This window comes from Eptesicus fuscus, chromosome 3, assembly GCF_027574615.1.
Source record: "Eptesicus fuscus isolate TK198812 chromosome 3, DD_ASM_mEF_20220401, whole genome shotgun sequence".
In the NCBI taxonomy this organism is placed as follows: Eukaryota; Metazoa; Chordata; class Mammalia; order Chiroptera; family Vespertilionidae; genus Eptesicus; species Eptesicus fuscus.
Genome location: NC_072475.1, coordinates 2,038,309 through 2,062,228, shown reverse-complemented (window position 1 = coordinate 2,062,228; position 23,920 = coordinate 2,038,309). Strand labels below are relative to the sequence as shown.

The following is a 23,920-nucleotide window of genomic DNA, read 5'->3' as shown; positions in this document are numbered from 1 at the left end:
GAGGCTTGGCCTCTGGGTGGCCACCACCCGAAATGGCTCCCAAATGCATCTGTCAGGGGTTTAGACGTTGAGTTTCTTGGGGGGTTGCACCCCACTCCTCCCTCAGTGGCCGCAGGGACACTCCTCATGCCCCATAGACGAGGTCTGTGCCCCAGGCAGCCTGGACTTCCATCCCTTTCCTGGGAGGGGAGGGGAGGGGAGGGGAGGGGAGGGGAGGGGAGGAGGCCTCTTACCCGGGGTCTCCGTCAGGGACATGGGCACTGCAGGCTGCTCTGTGATGCCGGGAGCAGCTTCACCCTGCACCCCCCCCCCCCCCCCCCCCCGGGGCTGTGCAGTAGGGGAGGCGGGGAGACGCCCAGGAATCCCACCCACATGCAGACACCAACGGATGCACTGCTCCATCCAGAAGGGCGTGGCCCGCAAGTCAGATCAGCCACGCTCTCTGATGGAGCATTGTCTACTCCTGGAATAGGTTTTAACATTTTCCTATCGTTTTATACCCTTAAATTAGATACCTAAAATACTCTCCTATACATACAGAAAAATAATCTCTCAGTGAAAAAGCACACGTGACGATAACAAGTTAAATATCGGCCTACAGAATCTGCAACATGTGACAGCACGGCTTACACACCAGGCAGACAGTTCCCCGCGCACAGTCCCCAGACACACGGCAGGGGCGCAGCAGACACCACTTAAACAGCAGACAGACTTCACGCGTGGAGGGGACTCCGCCCTTTTCTCAGCTGCAGACCACACCACACGCAGGGAGCCGGGAGCGAGGGCCGCTGACCACACAGAACGTTTCTGCACAAATCTCTCATCTGCACACACATATTTACACAAATGCTGACCACCGGGGCATGTGAGGGCCCGAAGCTCCTGTCGCTAAGGCAACACGCCTGAACCACGTGAATGCCAGCTTCCCCGTCCACGCAGGGCAGGGGAGGGCAGCGAGGGGCAGCCCACAGCTGGCCAGGCGCCGGAGGGCACGCCCTGAGGCTGGTTTCAGTCCGTAGACTCTGGGCTCTTGGCCACGCATGTTTCAAATGCACGTGGACAGACAAACAGCACGACCAAACACCCGCTGGAATGTCTGCCTCCGACGGCGAGCCGTGAGCGGCGGACGTTTGAAGGCTGTCGCCTGATAAAACATTCGCGGAACCGGACATCCGTTCGCTGCCCAAGAAGACACCCACACGGAGAGAGGGTTGTTGCTGCGCGTGTGGAACTGGGACCCGCTGCGGAGGGCGAGCGGGGCTGGCACGGCTGCGGAGCGTCCGGCCCGGCAGGGGCAGCCCGTGAGCCGCCGCCCGACTCTGATCCTCCGCCCCCGGAGCTGTGGCTCCAGAACGGGGGGCCCCCCGCCGGGGGGCTCTGCCCTCTCTCCTGACAGCACCCTCCTCACAGGCCAGAGGTGGGATCCTGCGGGAGAGCCCAGTGGGGGCGTCCCTGCCGCTCAGAAGCAGGTGCCCCGACACCCGGGGTCCATCCGGCCCAGCAGGGCGGGGAGCTGGCTCCGGGCAGGGCCTCTCTCCCCGAGCTGCGAGGGAGGAGCAGCGGCCAGCCCCGGGGAGGGCGCTGAGCACTGCCCCACCCGTCCCCGACGGTCGACGAGGCTGGGAGAAAACCCCTGCGGATGACCGCAGACCACAAGGGAGGGTTTTCTTTCAAATTGGTGGGTCAAGGGTCAAAGCTCAAAGGCCTCTTGGTGCCTCGTGGTGCACCCGGGCTCTATCTGCCAACAGGGGGCCTGGGTCTCGTCCCTCTGACAGTGCAGGCCGTGCGTGCTGTCGTCTGCCCAGCTCCGCACGCCTGCCGGAGACTCACAGCCGGGAGCCGCCGAGGAGGCCCCGCCGAGGAGGCCGCGCCGAGGACCAGCTGGAAACAGTGTGGCCGGGCCGCTGTGGGCGTGACCTGCAGTCACGGGACCTGTGCTAGAGGGGCCGGCGCTCAGTTTAATTCCCTGCTGTCGCCGCCTCGAAATTCTCAATAATTGTGAACAGGAGCCTCGCGGGTTCCTTTGTCTCGGCCCACAGATTCTGAGCACGACAACCGAGGGTCAGGCCGACCTGCCTCCCTGCTCAAGACACTCACCCATTCCTTCCCCGTGGCCCGTGCACGCGCACACACACACACACACACACACACACACACACGCATGGGGTGTCTGCATCCCCACAACAGTCCTGCACGTCCAAGCCTCGACAGAGACGGTCAGTCGTGCACAGAGGGGGTCCTGCTTGGGGAGCAGAGCCAGCCAGAGGCCAGCCCCCCATGGACGACACCAACTGAACCCCAGGCCCCTACACCCGACCTCAGGGGCTCTCAGCCAATCAGATGCAGAGACGTGGGGAAGGCTAAGGACCCGCACAGCCCCAGCCCCCACAGCAGGGAAAGGCTCCGTGTCCTGGGCACCCCCGGGAGGGCGGGGGTCAAGCCCTAACTCCCTGCCCTCGCGCTCCATCACCTCAGACCCCCAGCAAGTGGCCATGGCTTGGGGCTGCGGGAGGGGAGCCAGCACCCTGGGCCCTGCCTGCGGGACCACCGCTTCCCGAGGGAGATCGCCCACCCGTGGCGGCAGCGGGTAGAAGGCTGGGCGGGCCCCTCGCCCTTCCTCTGGTTCCTGGGTCACCCTCTGTGCCCTGCGCCCCGTTTGGTTTAGACCCAGAAACGGGAGGCCGGGAGGGATGGGGCGGCAGAGGAGGGACGCAGAGGAACACAGCGTTGGAAAGAGCCGCACAGGAGTGTCCGTTTTTGATGATAAAAGCACAAAACCAGGGCTCCGGGAGGGGAAAGGCAGCCATCCCGCCACCGCGGGAAAGAAGCCCTGGTTCCCGGCGAACCGGTGCAGCCCTCCCTCCGGTGCAGGACGGACGTCCCGAGAGGCCGGCCCCAGGGGCAGGCGGGCCTGGTCTGAAGGAGCCACGTGTCCCGGGGAGGGTGCTGCTTACCCGCGGGCCGGGGACCTCGCCACCCAGAGACGCTGCCCCAGCGGCACCAGGACCGGCACCAGGACCGGCACCAGGACCGCTGGCCCGGGAAGCCGAGCTCAGGGCTCCCGCCTTCGGGTCTGGCCCTGCGAGCGGAGGAGCCCTGGCTGGTGAGGGGCACGGCCGCCCAGAGCGAGGGAAGTGGGCAGGGGGGAGGGGGAGGGGGAGGGGGGAGGGGGCTGGGCAGAGGGGGGGCAGGCAGCCAGGGCGCAGGTGCTTATTGCGAGGGACACGGCGTCTGTGCAACCTCGCCCCAAAGGCAGACGGGAAGAAACGGCCGAGCCAGGGGCTCCACGCACCCCCACGCGCCTCCCCCGGCCCGCCCACCCGTCACAGCGGGGCCGCGGGCCAGCCACACGCACCGGAGGACAGGACGATCAGGGTGGGTCCCAGCACAGACCCAGCACTGAGCCCGGACCCTGCCCCAGTCTGCCCCCCGAGGCCAGCGCCGGGTGCCAGGACAGTCCCCTGGGGAACACGGCCACACGCCGCTCCTCCGGCGACATTAACGCCCGCCCGGACTCTGCGTCCTAAAGGGCCACAGGACATGTGTCCTCGTGCGCGCACATCCTACGACGCGGGAGTGATGCCAACGCGGACACGCAGGGACGGCCAGTGAGAGGAGGGACAGCAGGCGGCTGGGCACGGCGGCCCGTCCACCGCTCACCGCCACGGAGGACTCCGCCCCGCAACACGCCCTCCAGACGCCCCGACGCCGGGACACGAGGGCGTGAGCGCCACGGCTACTGGCGGTGCCGTTGGAAGCCGCTCTGCTCAGCCGCCAGGACAGAGCCGGAGGGCGCCCGCGTTTCCGTGTGACAGGCCAGGCGCCCGGGGAAACCGGCCCAGACTGGAACGTTTCCAACTGCAGGGAACATGGCTTGTTTCACAGAACACGCACGTCTGTTGTTCCTGATACAAAGTCTACACTGTCTCCAACAAATAAATAATAAAATGGTTGTTTTTAAAAGTATGAAATGTAAACATGGTGTCCTTCCCAACACACACACACGCACACACATGCACACACACGCACACACACACGCACACGCACGCACGCGCACACACACGCACACACACACACACACATACACACACGCGCACACACACATACACACACGCACACACACGCACACACACGCACACACACACACGCACACATGCACACACACACACGCACACACACACACGCACACACACACACTTTAAAAACCGCGTGTGCTGCGACAGGGCTCTCAGGGAAGATGGAGACACACCGGTCCCCGTGGCGGGACCCCGCGGTCGCTGCTGTCCCGGGGAGAGCGCCGCGGCCCTAAGGAACCCCGAGAGCCGCCCACGGGCAGCTGCCTCCGGACCGAGAGAGCATTTCGTGTCCGCAACGCGCCGGGACTGAGAGCGGTGACCTGCGAGCGGAACATGACCCACGCGTGTCATGAGCGAACCGAGTCGTCATCTCACTACCGGCCCAGCGGCTGGGGTTCGGGGCGATCACAGAACTCAAACCCACAGCCGCCGTGGGCTCCTCGCTGCAGGCTCCAGCTGCGGGCTGCGGAGGGCGGGCAGGCTCCCCTCTCCTCCCGCAGGCCCGCGCCCCGGGGTCCGGCCCACCCACCACGCACCCTCACAGCTTTCCGCCCTCCCGCTCTCCCTCCGCCGTCCGTGCCCCAGGCGCCTCTTGGGGAATTCCAGCTCCTGCAACCGCCGCAGTCAGGGCGCAGTCAGGGCCCGGTGTGGAGCAGGAGCGGCTCGGAGCTGGGGAGCTGGCCGCCGGGACTGCGATGGCACATTCGGCCGAGAGCGGGCACCTGGGCCAGCGACCGGGATGCTAGCGTCAGGCAGCCTTTCCGTGACTGCGGCCGGACAGCCCCAGGGCGTCACCGCTTCCTCCACCATCGCCCCCCCCCCCCCCCCCACCCCGGCTTGCTGGGAATCAGAACCGAATCACCCGCGCGTGGCCAGGGAGCTTGCTCACTGACGGTCCGTACGAGACCTGGAGGGGCCAGGGGCGCACCCGCCCGCCCGCTGGGGTCTTCAGGAGCCGCCCCCCGGCTCCCGGTGAAGCCAGGGCAGCGTGTCGGACGAGACCCCAGAGGGGAATGAGGTTCCAGACAGCGGCCGGACCATCGGAATCTCTTCTGACAACCAGGGGCCGGCCCCGGGGCGACGGGGCCGGCGGAGGGGAGAGGCAGGAGGGGCGTGAGTTCTCCCAAAGGGCAGACACTGCCAGTGACCCCCCGGCCGGCGGGCAGCGCGTTCCCAAGCCCCTCCACGCCGCCGAGCGGAGCGGAGGCCGCAGTGAGGACGGAGGGAGACAGTTTGGTCCATAGAACGGGAGGCTGTGGGGGGGGGATTGTCGAGAATGACTCCCACGTCACTGAGGGGCCTGTCTTCGCCGCCCGTGGCCCGCGGCCGCCCGCATGCCGGTCTTGGGAGAGCACACCGTGCCCGGGGCATCGGCTGGCCGGCTGGGCCTGGTGCGGCCTGGCCGCGCCCTAGGGCTCGTCGAAGAGCTGGAGGTCCAGGCGGACCACGATCTCGCCCGTGGGCACCTCGTGCAGCAGCAGACACTTGGTCACCGGGCCCTTGGAACCCTGGTCCCGCTTGATGTCGGCCACGCGGATCTCCGTCCGGCCCAGGAAATCTGCAAGGAGAGCGGACGGCCTGCTCGGGACGGGCTCCTGCCCGCCCAGGCACGGACCTGGCGTGGGGGGCTCCCCGCGAAGCGTCCTCCCCTCCTGCGCAAAGGCAGTGAGGTTGGCGCGCGGAGTCCACGGCTCCGTGGCACGTGGAGCAAGAAGCAGAGGAGGAGGGGTGGGCGTGGAGGGGCGTCCGGAGGAGTGAGATGCGGACTCGGGCCCCACCCCCGGGGCCTCCCTCGGGCTGCGGCTGCCTGGAGGCCTCGGCAACGCAGGGGTCATGGCAGCCGCCCCACCTGCCATGTCCGTGACCAGCACATCTGGACGAAGGCTGGGCTGGCACAGGGGCGCGCTCTGCCCGTCCAACCTGAGTGTCCACACGAGAATGGGCGCGGACCGTTAGAAAGCTGTCAGGTGCTGTGACACACGGTGGTGCTGGGGGCTCGGACCAGCAGTCCTTCCCCGTCACGTGACAGCCGTCTGTTGGGTCTCCTAGGACCCAGGCTCTCGGCACAGGAAGCACCTCTCCCACGGCTCCTGTGGAACCCTGGACGCCTGCCCGGTGGACAGACACGCCGTGAGCCCCCCTTTTCCCTCCCCCCCCCGCCGTGCAATTCACGGGCATCGACCTTTGAACCAGGAGGTCACAGTTCAGTTCAATTCCCGGTCAGGGCACATGCCTGGGTTGCGGGCTCGATCCCCGGTGTGGGGTGCGCAGGAGGCAGCCAGCCAATCGATGATTCTCTCCATCATGGATGTTTCTCTCTCTCTCCCCCTCTCTCTCTGAAATCAATAAAAAATCTCTAAATATTTTAAGTATAAAGTGTTTAAAGAGAAACCATGCCGGGAGGTTCAACACACACCTAGTGCGGGTGTCACTGATGTTTCTCCAGGAAGGAACCCAGTGCGGCCTCAAACCTCACGCACCGGAGGAGCCGGCAGGGCGCACGGCGAAGGCCCCAACGGAGGCGCCTGCGCAGCCCCCACAGCAACGAGCTCTCCTGAGACAGAGCAGCTGGGAGGGCAGCGTGAGCCGGCCCAGGTCACTGCCGGCCGAACCCGTTCTTCCCGGCTCGGAGCAGACGCGGCAAAGGGGAGGGGTGAGCGGCCAGCACGGTGCCACCCGGACCCCCCAGAAACGCCACCCGAGGACACCGGCGGACGTGCCCCTGGCTCAGCGGCCGGTGTGTCCGTATCCCAGGGGCTTCGGCCGCGTCCTAAGGCCCGGGCCGAGGCTTGGGGTGCGGCCCCCGTAGCCACCTGCTTTGGGGAAGCACAGGCCCAGGTGCTGGTGGGGGGCGGGACCCTGAGGCCCGGCACTGTGTCTGCTCTGAGGCGCCCGGCAGAGGAGGCTGAGCCTCGACGGCTCCCACCGCCTCTCTGGAGGGAGCCGGCTCTCTGGAGGGAGCCACGCTGGCCTGGCTGCCAGGCACACGCGCCGGACGCGAGGGCGGGGACTCACCGTCCGGGGAGAACTGGTCCCTCTCGAACACGGTGATGCAGAGCACCTCCTGCTCCAGGTCCCGGATGAAGAACTGGCAGGTGGAGTTCCACTTGGGGTTCAGGGTGTCCTGCACGGTCTTGGTGATGTGGCACTGGGAGCCCATGGTCACCTCGCAGTACGGGTTGCTCTTCCCTGGAGCAAACGGGCCTGCTGACTCCGCCCGGGCGGGATGTCGGGGCGCGGGGCAGGTTCTCGGGGAGCGGGGCGGGCTGTCGGGGCGCGGGGCGGGCTCTCGGGGCGCTGGGCAGACTCTCGGGCGCGGGGCGGGCTGTCGGGGAGCAGGACGGGCTGTTGGGGTGCGGGGCGGGCTGTCGGGGTGCGGGATGGGCTCTCGGGGAGCGGGGCGGGCTGTCGGGGCGCGGGGTGCGGGGCGGGCTCTCAGGACGCGGGGCGCGGGGCGGGCTGTCGGGGCGCGGGGCAGGTTCTCGGGGAGCGGGGCGGGATGTCGGGGCGCGGGGCAGGTTCTCGGGGAGCGGGGCGGGCTGTCGGGGCGCGGGGCGCGGGGCGGGCTGTCGGGGTGCGGGGCGGGCTGTCGGGGCGCGGGGTGCGGGGCGGGCTCTCAGGACGCGGGGCGCGGGGCGGGCTGTCGGGGTGCGGGGCGGGCTGTCGGGGCGCGGGGCGGGCTATGGGGGAGCAGGGCGGGCTCTTGGGGCGCGGGGCGGGCTGTCGGGGCGCGGAGTGGGCTCTCGGGGCGCGGGGCGGGTCACGTCAGGTGGGCAGCCCTGCCCTCGGCACCCATCATGTCTGCTCCCTCCACTTCCACGCTTAACAAGTGGCGTCGGATGGAGAACCAGGCAAAGGCGACGGCTCCGCCTCTGGCATCGCACTTCCACTGGGCACTTGGCGGCGTGTGGCTGGCACGGGGCCTGAGAGGCGGCCCGAGGGCTGGGCCTCCCCGAGGGCAGAGGGTGGGAAGGAGTCAAGGAAAGAGCTCCAGGCTCTTAGCAAGAGCTGGGCAACCAAGTCCGGAAGGAAACACGGGGTGAGGGAAAGGCCATCTGATGGGGCTGGATGGTGGGGTGCAGGGGCTCCCGGGCCCTTACCGTGGGAGCGGCAGGGCTTCAGCTCGATGCCCTCAACCACGTTCACCATCAGCCTTCCGATCCCGGTCGCCCGCTGCGAACGGACTACGGCGGCGGAAAAAGCAGCCCCGAGCGCTTCAGTTCCACATGGGACCCTCCCGTCTGCCTGCCCCCTTCGGGGACCCCTCCCCTCCCCTTAAACTCGGCGTCTGGCTCTGGAGTTTGCCGCCCCCCATCCTGCACCCCACCTCCACCTTCCCCGGCCCCCCCCCCCCCCCCCGCCAGGCGCACCCTCAGCTCCAAGGTCCCGGCCCCGCCGCAGGGCCCCGGCGGGCAGGAGGCCTCACCCAGGTACGCCTTCTCGCGCTTCTTCTTCTCCGTCTCGATGTAGAGCTCGGAAGCCGCTTTGATCTTCTGCACCCAGGCCGTCCTGGAAGGAGAGACGGAGAGCTGGGGACGGACGGACGGAGAGGCTCCGGCTCAGGGCACTCGGGCCAGCAGCACAGCTGGGAGAGCGAGCTCTGCTTACGTCCTGTGACGCCCAGCTACCCTGCCGGTAGCCAGAAAGGCCCGAGGGCGCGTTCAGGGGTGTTCCCCAGACCTCATGGCGCCGTGGGAGAAAATCGCGTCCTGGACGCTCCCGGGGCGACGTGGGCCCTGCTGCTCCCCTCCCGTCCTGGGAAGCATGGCACACTTGCCCGCTCAGCCAGGGCAGCAGGCGAGGGCTCAGGCGCCCTCACGTCCAGGGAAGCGGGAACCGTTTCCCAGGTGAGCGGCCGCGTCCCATGAGGGAGCAGACGCCGCGGGCAGGCCTTCATCTTTCGGGCCATCTGCACGGAACCAGCCCGTTTCTGTGTGACACACACGCTCCCTGCACGGAACCCAGGCTGTTTCTGTGTGACACACACGCTCCCTGCACGGAACCTGGCCCGTTTCCGCGTGGCACACACGCTCCCTGAATGCTCTGGCCTGTGTCCGCTCCGCCCGGAAGCCGATCCATTTCCTTTGGCTCCAGGCAGACACGGCAGCAAAGTGCCCACAGCTCCAGGGTCCAGAGGAGCCGGCTGCAGGGGGGAGGGGGTCCTATTAATCCCCAAGGCGCTTTCCTTTTGCTTCCTGCCGCCTGGGAGGCCAGAGCTGTCCGTTCATCTCAAAGAACTCAGAAAGTTCAACGCCGAAAACTCCTGCCGGGAACTCTCAGCAAAATGCGCTCCGATTCGTTCTATTTGGAACATTCCTGCCACGTGTCAGCCTCCTCGGGGCTCGAGAAGAAAGGACAGGCCCTGCCCGCCCCTCGGCCCAGGGAGGCGGCGGTCTCACCTCTCGGTGGTGCCGTCTGCGCGGAGGGTGTAGACTCGGTCGATGTGGGAGATGTGGAAGATGGGCTCCTCCCCAGACGGGTCGGTGGGCAACTTGACCAGAACCTCGTTCAGGAAAACGGGCTGGAAAACAACGCACAGGCTTCATAGACCGACGGCACCTGTGCCCGGGAACTCGGAGCGTGTGTGTGTGTGTGTGTGTGTGTGTGCGTGTGTGTGTGTGCGTGTGTGTGTGTGTGTGTTCTAGTGAACCCTACCAGAACGGTGATCTTGTGTTAACACCACTTTCATAGGCAGCAAGTTATAAATGTGGGACTCCCCATTCCGCAGGTATTTTTTAAAATATATTTTTATTGAGTTCAGAGAGGAAGGGAGAGGGAGAGAGAGAGACACATCAAGGATGAGAGAGAATCATGGATCGGCTGCCTCCTGCACGCCCCCTACTGGGGATGGAGCCTGCAACCTGGGCCTGTGCCCTGACCGGGAATCGAACTGTGACCTCCTGGTTCATAGGTCAATGCTCAGCCACTGAGCCACACCGGCTGGGCCTGCAGGTATTTCTAAGTCCTTCTGAATGAGAACCTCTCAACTTTGCCTCCAAGCAATCCCTCCAAAGATTTCCATGCACAGTGGCTAGGGGAGATCTAGATGTGTTCATTGTTCTTTTTCTAAACTACGGCTGTTGCTCCAGAGAAAATTCATCTGTCAGGACACCCCACAGGGACAACTTTAGAAAAACTGTCCCGTGACAATAAGCCACACAAGCACAGCAGCACGTGGGAGCAGACTAAAGGAATAGCTCGGGGACCCCACCCAGGGCCTGTTCTGATCGGCTGGGAAAGTGGGGCACGGAGGTGTCAAGCTGCCTGGGGGAGTTTGGAGGGGGCCCGGGGATATTGGGGAGGTGGGCACCTCTCCCGTGCCCGGCTCATCTGCACACTTGACCGTGAGCCCCGCCAGGGCAGGTGTGCCTTCGTCGGGTCTGGGGGAGCCGCTGGGCAGCTAACGGACGCTCACCCATCGCCCTGAGCGCCGCCCTCCTGAGCACAGGCTCAGCGCGGAGACAGCGGGCGGGGCCCGACCGCGCAATGAAGCGAGCGGCGGCTTTCTGCCCGGAGGTTCTGGCCTTCTTTTATCAAAAACCCAATTCCAGCCCGGCCGCGGGGCTCCGTGGCTGAGCATCGACCTAGGAGCCAGGAGGTCACGGTTCGATTCCCGGTCAGGGCACAGGCCCTGGTTGCAGGCTCGATCCCCAGTTGGGGGGGTGTGCAGGAGGCAGCCGATCCATGATTCTCTCTCATCATTGGTGTTTCTATCACTCTCCCTCTCAATTCTTCTCTGAAATCAATAAAAAATGTATATTTTAAAAAAACACAATTTCTGTGAAGGTCAACAAAGAGAAGCTCCAGAAGCCGGGGATGCCTGTACGGAAGTGGCCGTGCAGTCACCCTGACCCTGGCCGCCGCACCCCTCCTCCGGCCACGGCCCCCCCGCCGTGCCGTGGTGCACTCACGGTTTTGTACATCTTGTACTGCAGGTTGGACTTGGGGCTGAAGACCTTGTCGGTGCCGGAGGAGCCCAGGGGCTTCACGATCTGCGTGAGCAGCAGGAAGTCGTTGAAGAGGAAGCCGTACAGCTCCTTGTTGCTCTTGGCCTTGTAGAGCTTCCCGCTGTGCAGGAACTTGCGCGGCCCCAGGCAGTTGGTCACCGAATTGAACACAAGTTGCTGAGGAAGGAAGACAAAACCCAGAGAAGGCAGGAGGGAGTGAGGCTGGAGGTTCTGCCGCCGGAAGCACGGGCTGCGTGGATCTGGGCCGGAAAGACCGTGAGGTTATCGTGCAGCCCGGCCGCGTGGCTCAGGCATGAGCGTCGACCTAGGGACCAGGAGGTCACGGTTCCATTCCCGGTCAGGGCACAGGCCCGGGTTGTGGGCTCGATCCCCAGTGGGGGGCGTGCGGGAGGCAGCCGGTCCGTGATTCTCTCTCATCTTTGAGGTTTCTATCTCTCTCTCTCTCCCTCTCCCTTCCTGACTTTGGTGGTGGGCACACAATGCAATATACAGATGAGCATCACAGAATTGTACACCTGAAACCCACATAATCTTATTAACCAATGTCACCCCAATAAATTTAATTTAAAACAAATTTTTAAAGGACTGCTTTGAAGACCTTAGGCAATGCAAAACTCACACAAAGCCAAGCAGAATAAACACTGCGTTGGCGCGAATCCACCTCATCCAACTCACTGGTGCTGAAATGTGAAGTGTACAACTTTCTCCCTGCTGCTTCCCAAACCTTAGAGATGGCCCTGAGGGCTAAAATGCAGCTCTATCACCCCACCTGGCTCTATCACCCCCACCTGGCTCTATCACCCCCACCTGGCTCTATCACCCCCACCTGGCTCTATCACCCCCACCTGGCTCTATCATCTCCTACTCTATCACACACACACCCAGGCTCTTTCATCCCCCCTGGCTCTATAATCTCATGCTCTATCACCCCCCCAGCTCAACCATCTAGTGCTCTATCACCACCCCCCGGCTCTATCATCTTGTTCTCTCTCTCTCTCTCTCTCTCTCTCACTCTCACACACACACACACACACACACACACACAGGCTCTATCATTCCCCCTAGCTCTATCATCTCATGCCCTGTCATCCCCTAGCTCTATCATCTCATGCCCTGTCACTTCCCGGCTCTATCATCTCATGCTCTGTCACCCCGTGGCTCTATCATCTCCTGTGAGCAGGTTGTGAAGGGGCAGAGGAAGACTGAGGCAGGAACAACCTCCCTAAAGCCTCCTTTTTTGACAGCAGCGGGGGCTGAGGGAGAGGAAGGCACAGCTATGCCCGGGCGGCAGTGTGACCCAGGCAGGTGTCACAGGCCCCAGGTGTCACATCGGGCCTCAAAGCCGAGGGTCTCTCCAGAGGTCCAGACCCTCCAGAGCTCCCTGACTGCGAAGACCCCATAGATAAAATCCCCAGGAACACTGAGCTCACCACAAAGACCACAGCACAGACAGCCTGCCCTGTGCTGAGGGCTAGCAAACAGCAGACAAAGAGAGAGCCATACCGGCAGATACTGGGATTGTCAGATGTGAAACACACAGGATTTGTGTTTAAAACGTGTTGGGAAATAAAGGAGGAGTAAGGCCACTTGTGCGAGAAATAAGACGCTAGAAAGAAACCAGCAAATTGGAGAAACTGAACAGAGCTGCCGGAAACGGAAAAGGAAGTAACTGGCATTAAACTCAGAGGACGGGTCCAACAGCACAAGAGAAGTGGCCAGGGCTGTGGGCTGGACAGGGGACGGTCCATGGTCTGTCCCCGTGGGGCTGGCTGCCGGGGGTCAGCGGGGCCCGTGCCCCCCCCCCCCCCCGCGCTCACCTCGGACAGGCCCTCGCACTGCACGTGGGCCTGGATCCACTCCAGCCGGTCCGAGTTCTCCTTCTCCCGCACGCCCTCGTTCACCTGCGAGCACAGCTCCTCCGCCTTCTCCAGCGCGAGCCTCAGGTGGCTGTGGTCGGGGTGGTTCTCGGGGGTGTTCTCCAGGATCTGCGGGGCCCGGAGCACAGCGTTGGGGGGGGGGGGGGGGCGCCCACGGTTCGCTGTCCTGAGGGCCGGGACGGCAGAGGCGCCTCGCGGGGAGGAGGGCCCCTGCTGGCAGGGCCCCTGGGGGACGGGGAGGTGGGGGTGCCACATGACTTGCACTTGGGGGGGAGGGGGGAGTGGCACCGAGCCTGCACTAGGGACAGAATCAAGGTCCCAGCTCTCACTTCCAAAGTTCAAGGTCAAAGCCACTTGGTGGCTCGGCTGAAGGTCACGTATTAGTAGCTCTTCCGGGATAAACAGCGCAGATGCCTCCACCCCGTTGGTGCCTGATCTCCCCCAGACAGCGGGGGTGGGGAGGGGGGCAGGCCGGACGCCTTGGCCCTGGCGGAGGAGTGAGGAGCATTCCCGCACGCGGAAAGGGGGGCACTCACGTTCTTGATGATCAGGGGGTACCGGGTCACCCGCTGCATGGGCTTCAGGATGAAGCTGGACAGCGGCATCCCCTTGCAGCGCGGGTCCATGGCCAGCCTCTGCAAGGAGGGCCCGTGAGGCGGAGCGGCGGGAGCGGCCGCGGGAGCCGGGGGTGGGCCGCCGGGCCGGGCATCGGGGTCCGGGACCTGGCACTTTCCGGGCGGGACCAGGTGAGGCCCTGAGCCCAGGTGCCCCCAGGGGCTCCCGGCTCCCCACTCGGGGAGGAGATTAGGGACTGTTTCTCCTGGGCATTTGCAACATTTCCCTAACAGGCCCAAGCGCAAGGTGAATAGAAAGGCCCCGTCCGTCCCAGGCCGCCGAGGGCTGTGCCGCTGGCTGTGCCGCTGGCTGTGCCGCTGGCTGTGCCGCTGGCTGTGCGGAGGAGCCTGCCCATGCCCATGGCACCCCGGCAGGCGGGGTCAGAGGTCAGGACTTTGGCTTCGGGCCTGTAGGTGTCTCCGCCCAGGACTCCCGCCTCTTCTTCCACCCCTTGTGCCAATTCTGTCCATTTATCTGGAGGAAAGAGTCCTTCTGTCCCCAGAAGTGACCCTCTCCCCAGTCGGGGGGCGGGGGGTGGGGGGGACCGCCCGGCTGGGGACGGGGCGCTGCACCTGCCCGGCGCGGACGCCACTCTTCCAGCAGCAGAGGCCTGTCACACGCCCCCAGGGACGAGGCGGGAGAGCGTCTGGGGGCGGGGAGGCGAGGAGGGGCGACCAGGCCCGTCCCGGAGCCGGTGTCAGCATTTCCCTGAAGGTCAGGGGCATGGGGGTGAGCTCCTCCAGCCTGGGCCAGGAGGACCCGCCCGGCCTGAAGCCCCGTGGCCACGGCGCCCACCCGGCAGCCCAGCCCCGCTCTGCAGCGTGCACCCCGAGACCGGCTCCTCCCCTAGGACTGACTGTGCAGGGCCCCACGCGCTGGCAGCAAACAGCAGCGTTTAATGTAGAGGAGCTCAGAGGGGAAGGACCGAGCTGAGGCCGAGGAGAGCCGGCAGGGAGGGCCCTCAGGCACCACCGGTGGGGAGAAGGGTCGCGTGCCCCGTGCATCGGTGCAGACAGGTGGCAGATCAGTATGTCTTGTTCTCTATTCAGCAAACGTACCCGTTTAACAGAAGGTATTTTATTCTCTTCTTTTTTTACTTCCTCTGGGAGAGGTTGTGAGGGCTGACATGCCCAGCAGGGACCCCCCAGGCCACGGCCTACTCCCAGGGCCGCAGACACAGGGCCTGGGCCCCCAGCAGCACCTCCCCACAGCCCCTCGTGGACACACAGGTCTCCAGACCCCTGCTCCCCCCGAGGCAGAGGCCCTGGCACGTCGCATGCCCCCCACCGGCTGCCTGGGGTCCAAGCCCGTCAGGAAGCACCGAGCGGGGAAGGAACAGGGTCCTGGGGCTGCAGGCCGCTCCCTCCAGGCGAAGGGCAGAGACCAGCACAGAGCAGAGGCTCCCAGCTGAACCAGAGCAGGAACCCGGGCCTGCCCGCCCGCCCTCCCGGGCCTGGGAATGAGATGGGGAGCTTAAACCTGAGTCCGATCACCACTGGCAACTGGACAGCAGCTCCCGCTCCGGGTGCAGGCCTGCCTCCTCTCCAGCTCCCCCCCCCACCACCCGCACTGGTCACAACCATACCTGCCAGCTAGTGCCGCCCTCTTGCTCAGCCAGGACCTGGGGCCGCGCTGGCCTTTAGCAGAACTTGGCATTGAATTAGCTCCTGACGCACCCAGGGGTCCGGGATGGCCGCTGGGGCAGGTCCCGCCCAGCCCGGCTCCTGACCTTGACGAAGTCCTTGAAGTCGGGGGCCTCGTCCGTCTTCTGCTGGATGAGGGCGGCCCCGTTGAGCTGGCAGCTGCAGAAGCGGATGTAGGGCTGCATGTGCGGCAGCTGGGCCGTCAGGATGTCCCCGACCATCTTCACCGGCATCCGCTCCCCCGACATCTTCTTGCGAACTCTCAGCGCTCTGCGCGGAGACACGGCAGGTGAGACCCGCCCTCGCGCTGTCCGACCGGACAGAAACGGGGCGTGTGTGAGGGACACGAGCCCAAGGGCCACTAAGGGGCCTACGTGGGGACAGGGACAGAGAAAGACAGGAGTCCAGCGCTACGGGGTCATCGGAGCGTTTCTCTTGGAGGGGACGGCTGTTTGCTGGCTCTTAGGCATAAATCAAGTTTCCTGTGGACAAACACGGGATCCATTCTCTGTCACTCAGACAGGGTCCCTGTGTCAACGTGTCCCTGGACGGGTCATCTGCGGCGAAGGACCCAGCCCGTGTGGCCCCGAGAGAGCCTGTTTCAGGGCCGATCCCGCCCAAGGGACACACGGTGGCCGGGGACATGCAGGCTCACGCTCAGACTAAACACCACCTAACCAAGGAGGCACATCGGCTACCACAGAAAACAGTCCTGCTAACTGCCCAAGGCCAAGGGCGAATGATGCCCGACTCACTGCCTCCTCCTGCGGCCAACCTGACGTTCCCCCCGTGAGAGGAGCTCTGAAGGGAGGAGCCGGGAACAAGCTAACAGACCAGCGGACCCAGACAGTGTGTGCCCTGCAGCCAAGAGGGCCTGGAGCGCCTGGCGGTGCTGCTCTGGGGTCTGGCTGCCGTCTGCGTGTTCAGGGCCATCCCTGCCACCTGTGATACGTGACCCCAACACTGGACTCTAGGAAAGGGCGCTGAGCTTCCCACACAGCAAGGACAGCGATGCCCTGTGAGGGCAGGACCACAGCAGGTGAGGCCATGAGTGTGTTCTGCCTACCCTAGTGATCATGGGGGGGGCGGGAGGGGTGGATGGATGGGTAGGTGGATGAATGGGTGGGTAGGTGGATAGATGGATGGATAAGTAGATGGATGGATGGGTGGGTGGGTAGGTGGATGGATGGATAGGTAGATGAATGGGTAGATGGATGGATGGGTGGGTGGGTAGGTGGATGGATGGTTGGATGGGTGAATGGATGGATGAATGGGTGGATGGATGGGTGAGTGGGTGGATGGATGGATGGATGGATGGATGGATGGATGGATAGATAGGTGGATGAATGGATGGATGGATAGATAGGTGGATGAATGAATGGATGGGTACGTGGATGGATGGATGGATGGATGGATGGATGGATGGATGGATGAATGGATAGATAGGTGGATGAATGGATGGATGGATAGATGGATGGATGGATGGATGGATGGATGGATGGATGGATGGATGGGTGTTTGGATGGATGGGTGGATGGGTGGATGGATGGGTGGATGGAAGGATGGATGGATGGATGGATGGGTGGGTAGATGGATGGATGAGTGGGTGGATGGATGAATGGGTGGGTGGGTGGATGGGTGGATGAGTGGGTAGATGGAAGGATGGGTGGGTGGGTGGATGGATGGATGGGTAGGTGGATGGATGGGTAGGTGGATGGATGGTTGGATAGGTGGGTGGATGGATGGATGGATGGATGGATGGATGGATGGATGGATAGGTGGATGGATGGATGAATGGATGGATGGATGGATGGATGGATGGATGGATGGATGGATGGATGGGTAGGTGGATGGATAGATAGGTGGATGAATGGATGGATGGGCAGGTGGATGGATGGATGGATGGGCAGGTGGATGGATGGATGGATGGATGGATGGTTAGGTGGTTGGATGGGTGGATGGATGGATGGATGAATGGGTGGGTGGATGGATGGATGAGTGGGTGGATGGAAGGATGGGTGGGTGGGTGGATGGATGGATGGGTGTGTGGATGGATGGGTAGGTGGATGGATGGTTGGATAGGTGGTTGTATGGGTGGAGGGAGGGAAGACACAGAAAGGCCTGGGGAGCCACTCCAGCCACACCTCCTTGGGCCAACCCCTTGGGGACACACCCACCACCTCCCCACCCCCACGGAGAGCTGCCAAGCAAAAGGCTCTTTAACCTGCAGGTGTGTTTTCCCAAGAAAACCTCTGAGTTTATTTTAAACAGCTTGTCTCAACCCTTCAGGCTCAGTACCGGTAGGTTCCGGGGTCACCACATCCCCCTTGCGCCAGGAGAGAAGGCAGCGCCCTCCAAGGGCCCCAGCCCAGCACTGACTACGCACCAGGCGCCCCAAGAAGAACCCTGCGTGGTGGGTATCACCGTGGGCCCTCCTCACAGATGGGGACATGGAGGTCCGGGGAGTGGAGTGACTTGCTCAGGGACACACGGCGGCGGGAATAGCGTCTGTGATCCCGATGTGACCCAGCCTCCCTCCCCGTCCTCAGCGCCCTCAGGGAGGGCATGAAGGTTCTTCCTCTGAGGCCCCTGGTCGCCTTCCTCTAGAGCAGGGTTTCCCGCCTTCCTCTCCATCTCAGGGCACACGGACTAATGACCAAAACCCTGGGCACACCAAGAAATACATTTTTGCCAATCTGACTAAATAAAAGGGTATAATTTTGATTCATTCACACCGGACGGCTATTGTTGTTTTTAAAAAAAAAAAAAATCATGTTTTTACTGATTTCAGAGAGAGAGAGAGAGAGAGAAACATTAATGATGAAAGAGAATCATTGATCAGCTGCTTCCTGCACGCCCCTCACTGGGATCAAGCCAGCAACTCAGGCATGTGCCCTGACCCGGAATCAAACCCCTGACCTTCTGGTTCATAGGTCAACGCTCAACCACTGAGCCACGCCAGCCGGATTGTGATCGTCTTTTTCTTGGACAATCGGAGGGAAAAGAGGCATGTGCCGGACTGAAGTCAGGTGTCCCGTGTTTTAAACGCCCGTGGCAGCCTCCCCACCCCCTCACCAGCGGAACATCGCTGCCGAGAACAGAGAGCAGACGCCGCACATCCTGCTCGCGCCCAGCGCGGAGCCTCCTCTCTGTCCCTGTCCCCCCCACACCCTCAGGGAAGCAGGGACCTGAACTTGCAAGGACAACCCAGGGACCGCTTTCAGGAGAAGCGGCTTTGACCACGTGACCTCAGCGCTCAGGGCTGGGCAGGTCCGGGGCCGAGCATGTCGGGCCCAGGGAGAGGGAGGTCCTTGCTCCCCGCTGGCCGCCCGGGTCCCGGCCAGGGTGTCACCGAGGGCCTGGCCGGGAGCTTGGTGAGGATGTAACCCAATCCTCTCTTTGTGCAGGTGGGGAAACTGAGGCTTAAAGGGCAGTGAGCCGGGCTCCAGCAGCAGGTCTCCTACCCCTGGCCACTGCCTCTGAGAACCGACCGGGAATAAGAGGTCAGCAGTGCTCGGGCCGGGGCCGGGCCGGGGCCACCGTCTCCACCTGCGGGGCCAGGAATGTCCCGGGAGACCGACCCTCGCCCGTGGGAACGGGTCCGAGGGGAGGCGTGTGGGGGCCCCACGCCCGGAAGCAGCCAGCAGCCAGCGGAGCCCGTGGCCTGGCTCTGGAGATCCTAGACCCACAGCCCACAAAGGCCCGGGCGCCCTGAAGGGGGCAGGGGGGGGGCGGGTCAGGAAAGCGTGAGGGACAGCCAGAGCGACGGTGCTTGGTGTGGAGGTGAGCACAGGCAGAGGAAGCGGCGCGTGCATGGCGGGACGCAGGACGGACACACGGACGGACGGACAGCGTGCCGGCCGCGGGGGGCGAGGCGGGTGAGGCTTACTTCAGCAGCTTGATGTTACACATGATCAGCTCCTTCCAGTTAACGAACGTCATCGCGCCCTCCTTCTCCGTGAGCAGCTCGGCCTCCATCAGGGGTTTCTGGAAGATCTGGACGCAGAGAGCAGCGGCTCAGAGCGAGGCAGCGGCCCCCACGCACCCTGCTCAGAGCGGGAGCCCCGGAGCCCGAGCAGAGCCCGCCCCCGGCCTTTCTGAAGCAGGGGGACCCCAGCAGGTCTGCATTGATTTGCAAGCGGGGCCCTGGAGTGTGGAGGGCCAGCCTGCACGCCCAGGACACAGCTGAGGCCTGCACGCAGCCGCCCACCGTCGGACCTGCCGCCAGGGCATGGGCACAGGGCACAGGGCACAGGGTGTGGGCACAGGGCACAGGGCACAGGGGACAGGGTTTAGGTGCATGTGGCGGCGAGTGACTCCTAGGCATCTGAGGGAGCAGCCCTGCGGCCTTGGGACAGACTGCACTGCTGGGCCTCTGCCTGGGGTGGGGACAGAGATGGTACACAGGGTGGGGACAGAGATGGTACACGGGGTGGGGACAGAGATGGCACACAGGGTGGGGACAGAGATGGTACGCGGGGTGGGGACAGAGATGGCACACAGGGTGGGGACAGAGATGGCACACAGGGTGGGGACAGAGATGGTACGCAGGGTGGGGACAGAGATGGTACACAGGGTGGGACAGAGATGGTACACAGGGTGGGGACAGAGATGGTACGCAGGGTGGGGACAGAGATGGTACGCGGGGTGGGGACAGAGATGGTACACAGGGTGGGGACAGAGATGGTACGCAGGGTGGGGACAGAGATGGTACACAGGGTGGGGACAGAGATGGCACACAGGGTGGGGACAGAGATGGTACGCAGGGTGGGGACAGAGAGGGCACGCAGGGTGGGGACAGAGATGGCACGCAGGGTGGGGACAGAGCTGGCACACAGGGTGGGGACAGAGATGGTACACAGGGTGGGGACAGAGATGGTACGCAGGGTGGGGACAGAGAGGGCACGCAGGGTGGGGACAGAGCTGGCACACAGGGTGGGGACAGAGCTGGCACACAGGGTGGGGACAGAGATGGTACGCAGGGTGGGGACAGAGATGGTACGCAGGGTGGGGACAGAGATGGCACGCAGGGTGGGGACAGAGATGGCACGCAGGGTGGGGACAGAGATGGTACGCAGGGTGGGGACAGAGAGGGCACACAGGGTGGGGACAGAGATGGCACACAGGGTGGGGACAGAGATGGCACACAGGGTGGGGACAGAGATGGCACACAGGGTGGGGACAGAGATGGCACACAGGGTGGGGACAGAGATGGTACGCGGGGTGGGGACAGAGAGGGCACACAGGGTGGGGACAGAGATGGCACACAGGGTGGGGACAGAGATGGCACACAGGGTGGGGACAGAGATGGCACGCAGGGTGGGGACAGAGATGGCACACAGGGTGGGGACAGAGATGGTACGCAGGGTGGGGACAGAGCCGGTACACAGGGGGTCGGCGCCCTCCTGGGCCCTGGGACATACTAGTAAGCGTGCCGGCCGCGCCCTGCACTGCTGGGTGGCCGCCTGCAGTGGCCACAGATCCCAGCTGAACCCGCGTGGGAGGCCCTGCCCGCAGGCAGGTCGTACCCCCCTGGGGCAGGGGCCCCCTGAAGGTCCCGGGCCGGGACAGCGGTCTCCGTGAACTTGGCCACCCGGACGCTGTCAGCCTGCGACGCCGGAGCCCTTAGCCCGTGCTGACCCTGACGTACACCAGCCACTGCCCGAAGGTGCCCAGCTGAGGGTGCCGCACGCCCTGGGCTGTGTGGGGGACGGTCCAGTCTGCCGAGAAAGGGGTGCGTTTTCCCAGTGGCACCTTGTTCGTGGGGCCTCGGGGGCCAGCACCCGCTGCGCCTACACTCACTCAGCACCGCAGGGGGGTGCGGGGGTGCGGGGGTGCGGGGGGCTGAGTCCGGCTCTCCTATTGCTCAGGCAACAGCCTTTGGGGGTGCCCTGAGGGGGGCAGGGGCTTTTCAGGTGTCGAGGGACCCTGACGACCAGCTCGGCAAACCCTGTGCTAACGAGGCCCCTCCCAGGTGCGCACAGGGCCCCCCGCGGGGCTCCGGGGGGAGAGGGGAGGGGGGTCGTCTGGGACAGGGTGCGGGGGGGCCTGGAGGACACGGGCAGACGCAGCCCTGGGGGTGACCCGACAGCAGCCCCACGCCGCCGAGCCGGGGCCGGGGAGGAGCCTTGCCGATGCCCGGCTCCCATGTCTGCCCACGCGACTCCACACAGACTCCGTGTCCTTGGCCTGCGTGGCCCCGGCCCCTCCGTGGGCAGGACAAGGAGTTGGCCACGGCTGAGAGGGTAACCTCCGTTCTTGGGTCAGATTCTCCCGCGTGGCTCACTGTCTGGATGCTCCCCAAACACCGCAAGTGGCTCAGGCAGAGGCCCCTACCCCATCCTCTCCCCCACACGGCCGTTACCTCGGTGACCAGCTGCAGGCCCCCGTCCCCCCTCTGCCTGGGCACCGCCCCCCCCCGCACTCACACACACACACACATACACACACACACACACACACACACGGCGGTTACCTCGGTGACCAGCTGCAGGCCCCCCGTCCCCCCCTCTGTCAGGGCACCCCCCGCACCCCCACACGGCGGTTACCTCGGTGACCAGCTGCAGGCCCCCCGTCCCCCCCTCTGTCAGGGCACCGCCCCCCCCCCGCACTCACACACACACACACACACACACACACACACACACACACACGGCGGTTACCTCGGTGACCAGCTGCAGGCCCCCCCGTCCCCCCTCTGCCTGGGCACCGCCCCCCCCCCCGCACACACACACACACGGCCGTTACCTCGGTGACCAGCTGCAGGCCCCCGTCCCCCCTCTGCCTGGGCACCGCCCCCCCCCCGCGCGCACACACACACACACACACACACACACACACACACACGGCCGTTACCTCGGTGACCAGCTGCAGGTCATTCACGTAATTCTCCTCCGTGACGATGAGCTCGTGGATGTAGCCCTGCCGCTTCCTCTCCGTGGGGGTCAGCATGTCCAGGAGGTGGAGGTCGGAGCACCCTGCAAAACACCGCCAGACGGCTCAGGTCACGTCTGGGGGCTCTGCAGTGAGGACCCCGGGGCGAGGCTGCTGGGCCGGCGGCCTCACTCTCGGGCGCTGCGGTGGTTGACGTGTGCCCCCCCGAACCCCGAAAATATGTTCAAGTCCCAGCCCTGGCGCTTGTGGGTGACCTTGTTTGGAGACAGGGTCTCCGCCGATGGCCTCAAGTTCAGACGAGCTCACACTGCATCCGTGTGGGCCCCAGTCCCACGCCCGTGCGTCCTCGCAGGAAGACAGGACAGACAGACAGACAGAGCGCCCTGGACGGCGGAGGCAGGGACGAGCCAGGATGCCAGCGGGCAGCCGCGGGCGGGGCCTGGCACACCTTCCCCGGAGCCTGCGGAGACAGGCCCCGCCTGCACGGACGGCGGACTGGCCGTGTCCAGCCCCGCGAGGCATCCGCTCCTGTGGTCTTAGGCCAGCCACCAGCCGCGGGCCCCGTCACACAGCGTCAGCCGGCCCCGCGGGCTCACTGCGGCCCCAAAGCCACCGACGTCGCGTGGGGAGAGGGGCTGCGGCCGGCCCATCTCCTGCGGCTCGGGCCGGGCGGGTGCGGGAGCCGGGCATGGGCGCCGTGTCTGTGCTCAGAGACCAGCTGTCTCCGACTCGCAGGCAAGGGAACAGGCTCCCGCGGCTCTCAGCCGGTGGTGACGCCGAGGCCACCCTGACTCTGCCTGATGCCGGGCTCTGCCCTAGACCCTGGTCCACGCTGCAGCCGGGACACGGTGACCCTGTGCTGCGGCCCCGATGGCCTGGGGACCCCCAGGCTGGGAGCATGTCCCGGACCAGGCCAGGCCAGGCCCCGCCCGGAGCCCGCAGGAGCCTGCAGGCAGAGCGGGAACCCCTCCGGCTGCAAACGGGCTGCCAGGCCAGGCCGGGCCCGAGACCTGGGAGGGCTGAGGGGCCTCTGCCCCCTTCGCTGGTTCTCGGAGGTGTGGGCTGTGGGCAGAGGCTGCCCCGGGGCCGCCACGGAGTGAGGGGGAGGCTCCGTTCTCGGGAGAGCCGCTTCCAGCCCGAGGTCACCCTCCCTTTGATCAGCGGTTCTTCACTGAATCCCAGAAATCCGGTTTGTGAGGTCGATTGGCAGGCTCCTGCGGGGCGGGGGATGGGCGGTCCCAGTCACTTGTTCTCCTGCCTTCTCCCCAGCGGGGGCGCCACGGAGCACAGGGCGCAAACCCTCACAGGGACCGGCCCGAGGTGCCTGCAGGGACCAGCCAACAGCGTGGCCCGGGAGCCTTAGGCACGCCGTGCTCAGCCCTCGGGGTCCGGAGGTCTGCCCGGGACCAGCCCTCCGGTGATGGTGTCGGCCCGCGAGCTGGAGCAGCGGCTCTGGCCCCGCCGGGTTCCTCCCGGTTCCCTCTCCCCCGGGAGCCGCTCAGGCTGCCCTGGTCTGTGCCGGAGCTTGTGCGGGCGGCGAGGTCCCGGGATTCCTGGCAAAGGCTCCCCTGCGCTGGGGGTGGATCTGGCCGGGAGCGCCTGCCCGGTGGGTCCCTGCCCTGGCCGAACGGCCTCCGGAATGCGGCGGCCTCTCTCCCCGACGGACGGGCCGGGGGGACAGGCGGAGGGAGGCGGGAAGCAGCCAGGACGAGCCATCCTTGTCAGGCCATCCGCCCGGCCTTCCACAGCCGCGGCCGTCATCCCGCAGCCGCGAGCCCCCCAGGAACCCCCGTGCGGTCTGCGATGTGTCCGCCCGCCGGCCGCTGCTCTGCCTCCCGGGCGCGGGT

General features: G+C 65.1%; 1 protein-coding gene across 1 annotated transcript in view; it reads right to left on the bottom strand.

The window, feature by feature from the left end:
* Nucleotides 1–5,337: 5,337 nt before the first annotated feature.
* ITSN1 (intersectin 1) overlaps nt 5,338–23,920 on the bottom strand; it is a 155,536-nt gene continuing 136,953 nt past the window's right edge. Inside the window, exons 29-39 of the mRNA XM_054713510.1 lie at nt 22,035–22,156; nt 19,069–19,175; nt 15,266–15,449; nt 13,458–13,556; nt 12,862–13,029; nt 10,988–11,200; nt 9,476–9,597; nt 8,503–8,585; nt 8,177–8,260; nt 7,092–7,265; nt 5,338–5,634 (exon numbers count right to left, since the gene is read on the bottom strand). Coding sequence (XP_054569485.1) covers nt 5,486–5,634; nt 7,092–7,265; nt 8,177–8,260; nt 8,503–8,585; nt 9,476–9,597; nt 10,988–11,200; nt 12,862–13,029; nt 13,458–13,556; nt 15,266–15,449; nt 19,069–19,175; nt 22,035–22,156 — 1,505 coding nt within the window. The 3' untranslated portion in view covers nt 5,338–5,485. The remainder of the gene's footprint in view (nt 5,635–7,091; nt 7,266–8,176; nt 8,261–8,502; nt 8,586–9,475; nt 9,598–10,987; nt 11,201–12,861; nt 13,030–13,457; nt 13,557–15,265; nt 15,450–19,068; nt 19,176–22,034; nt 22,157–23,920) is intronic.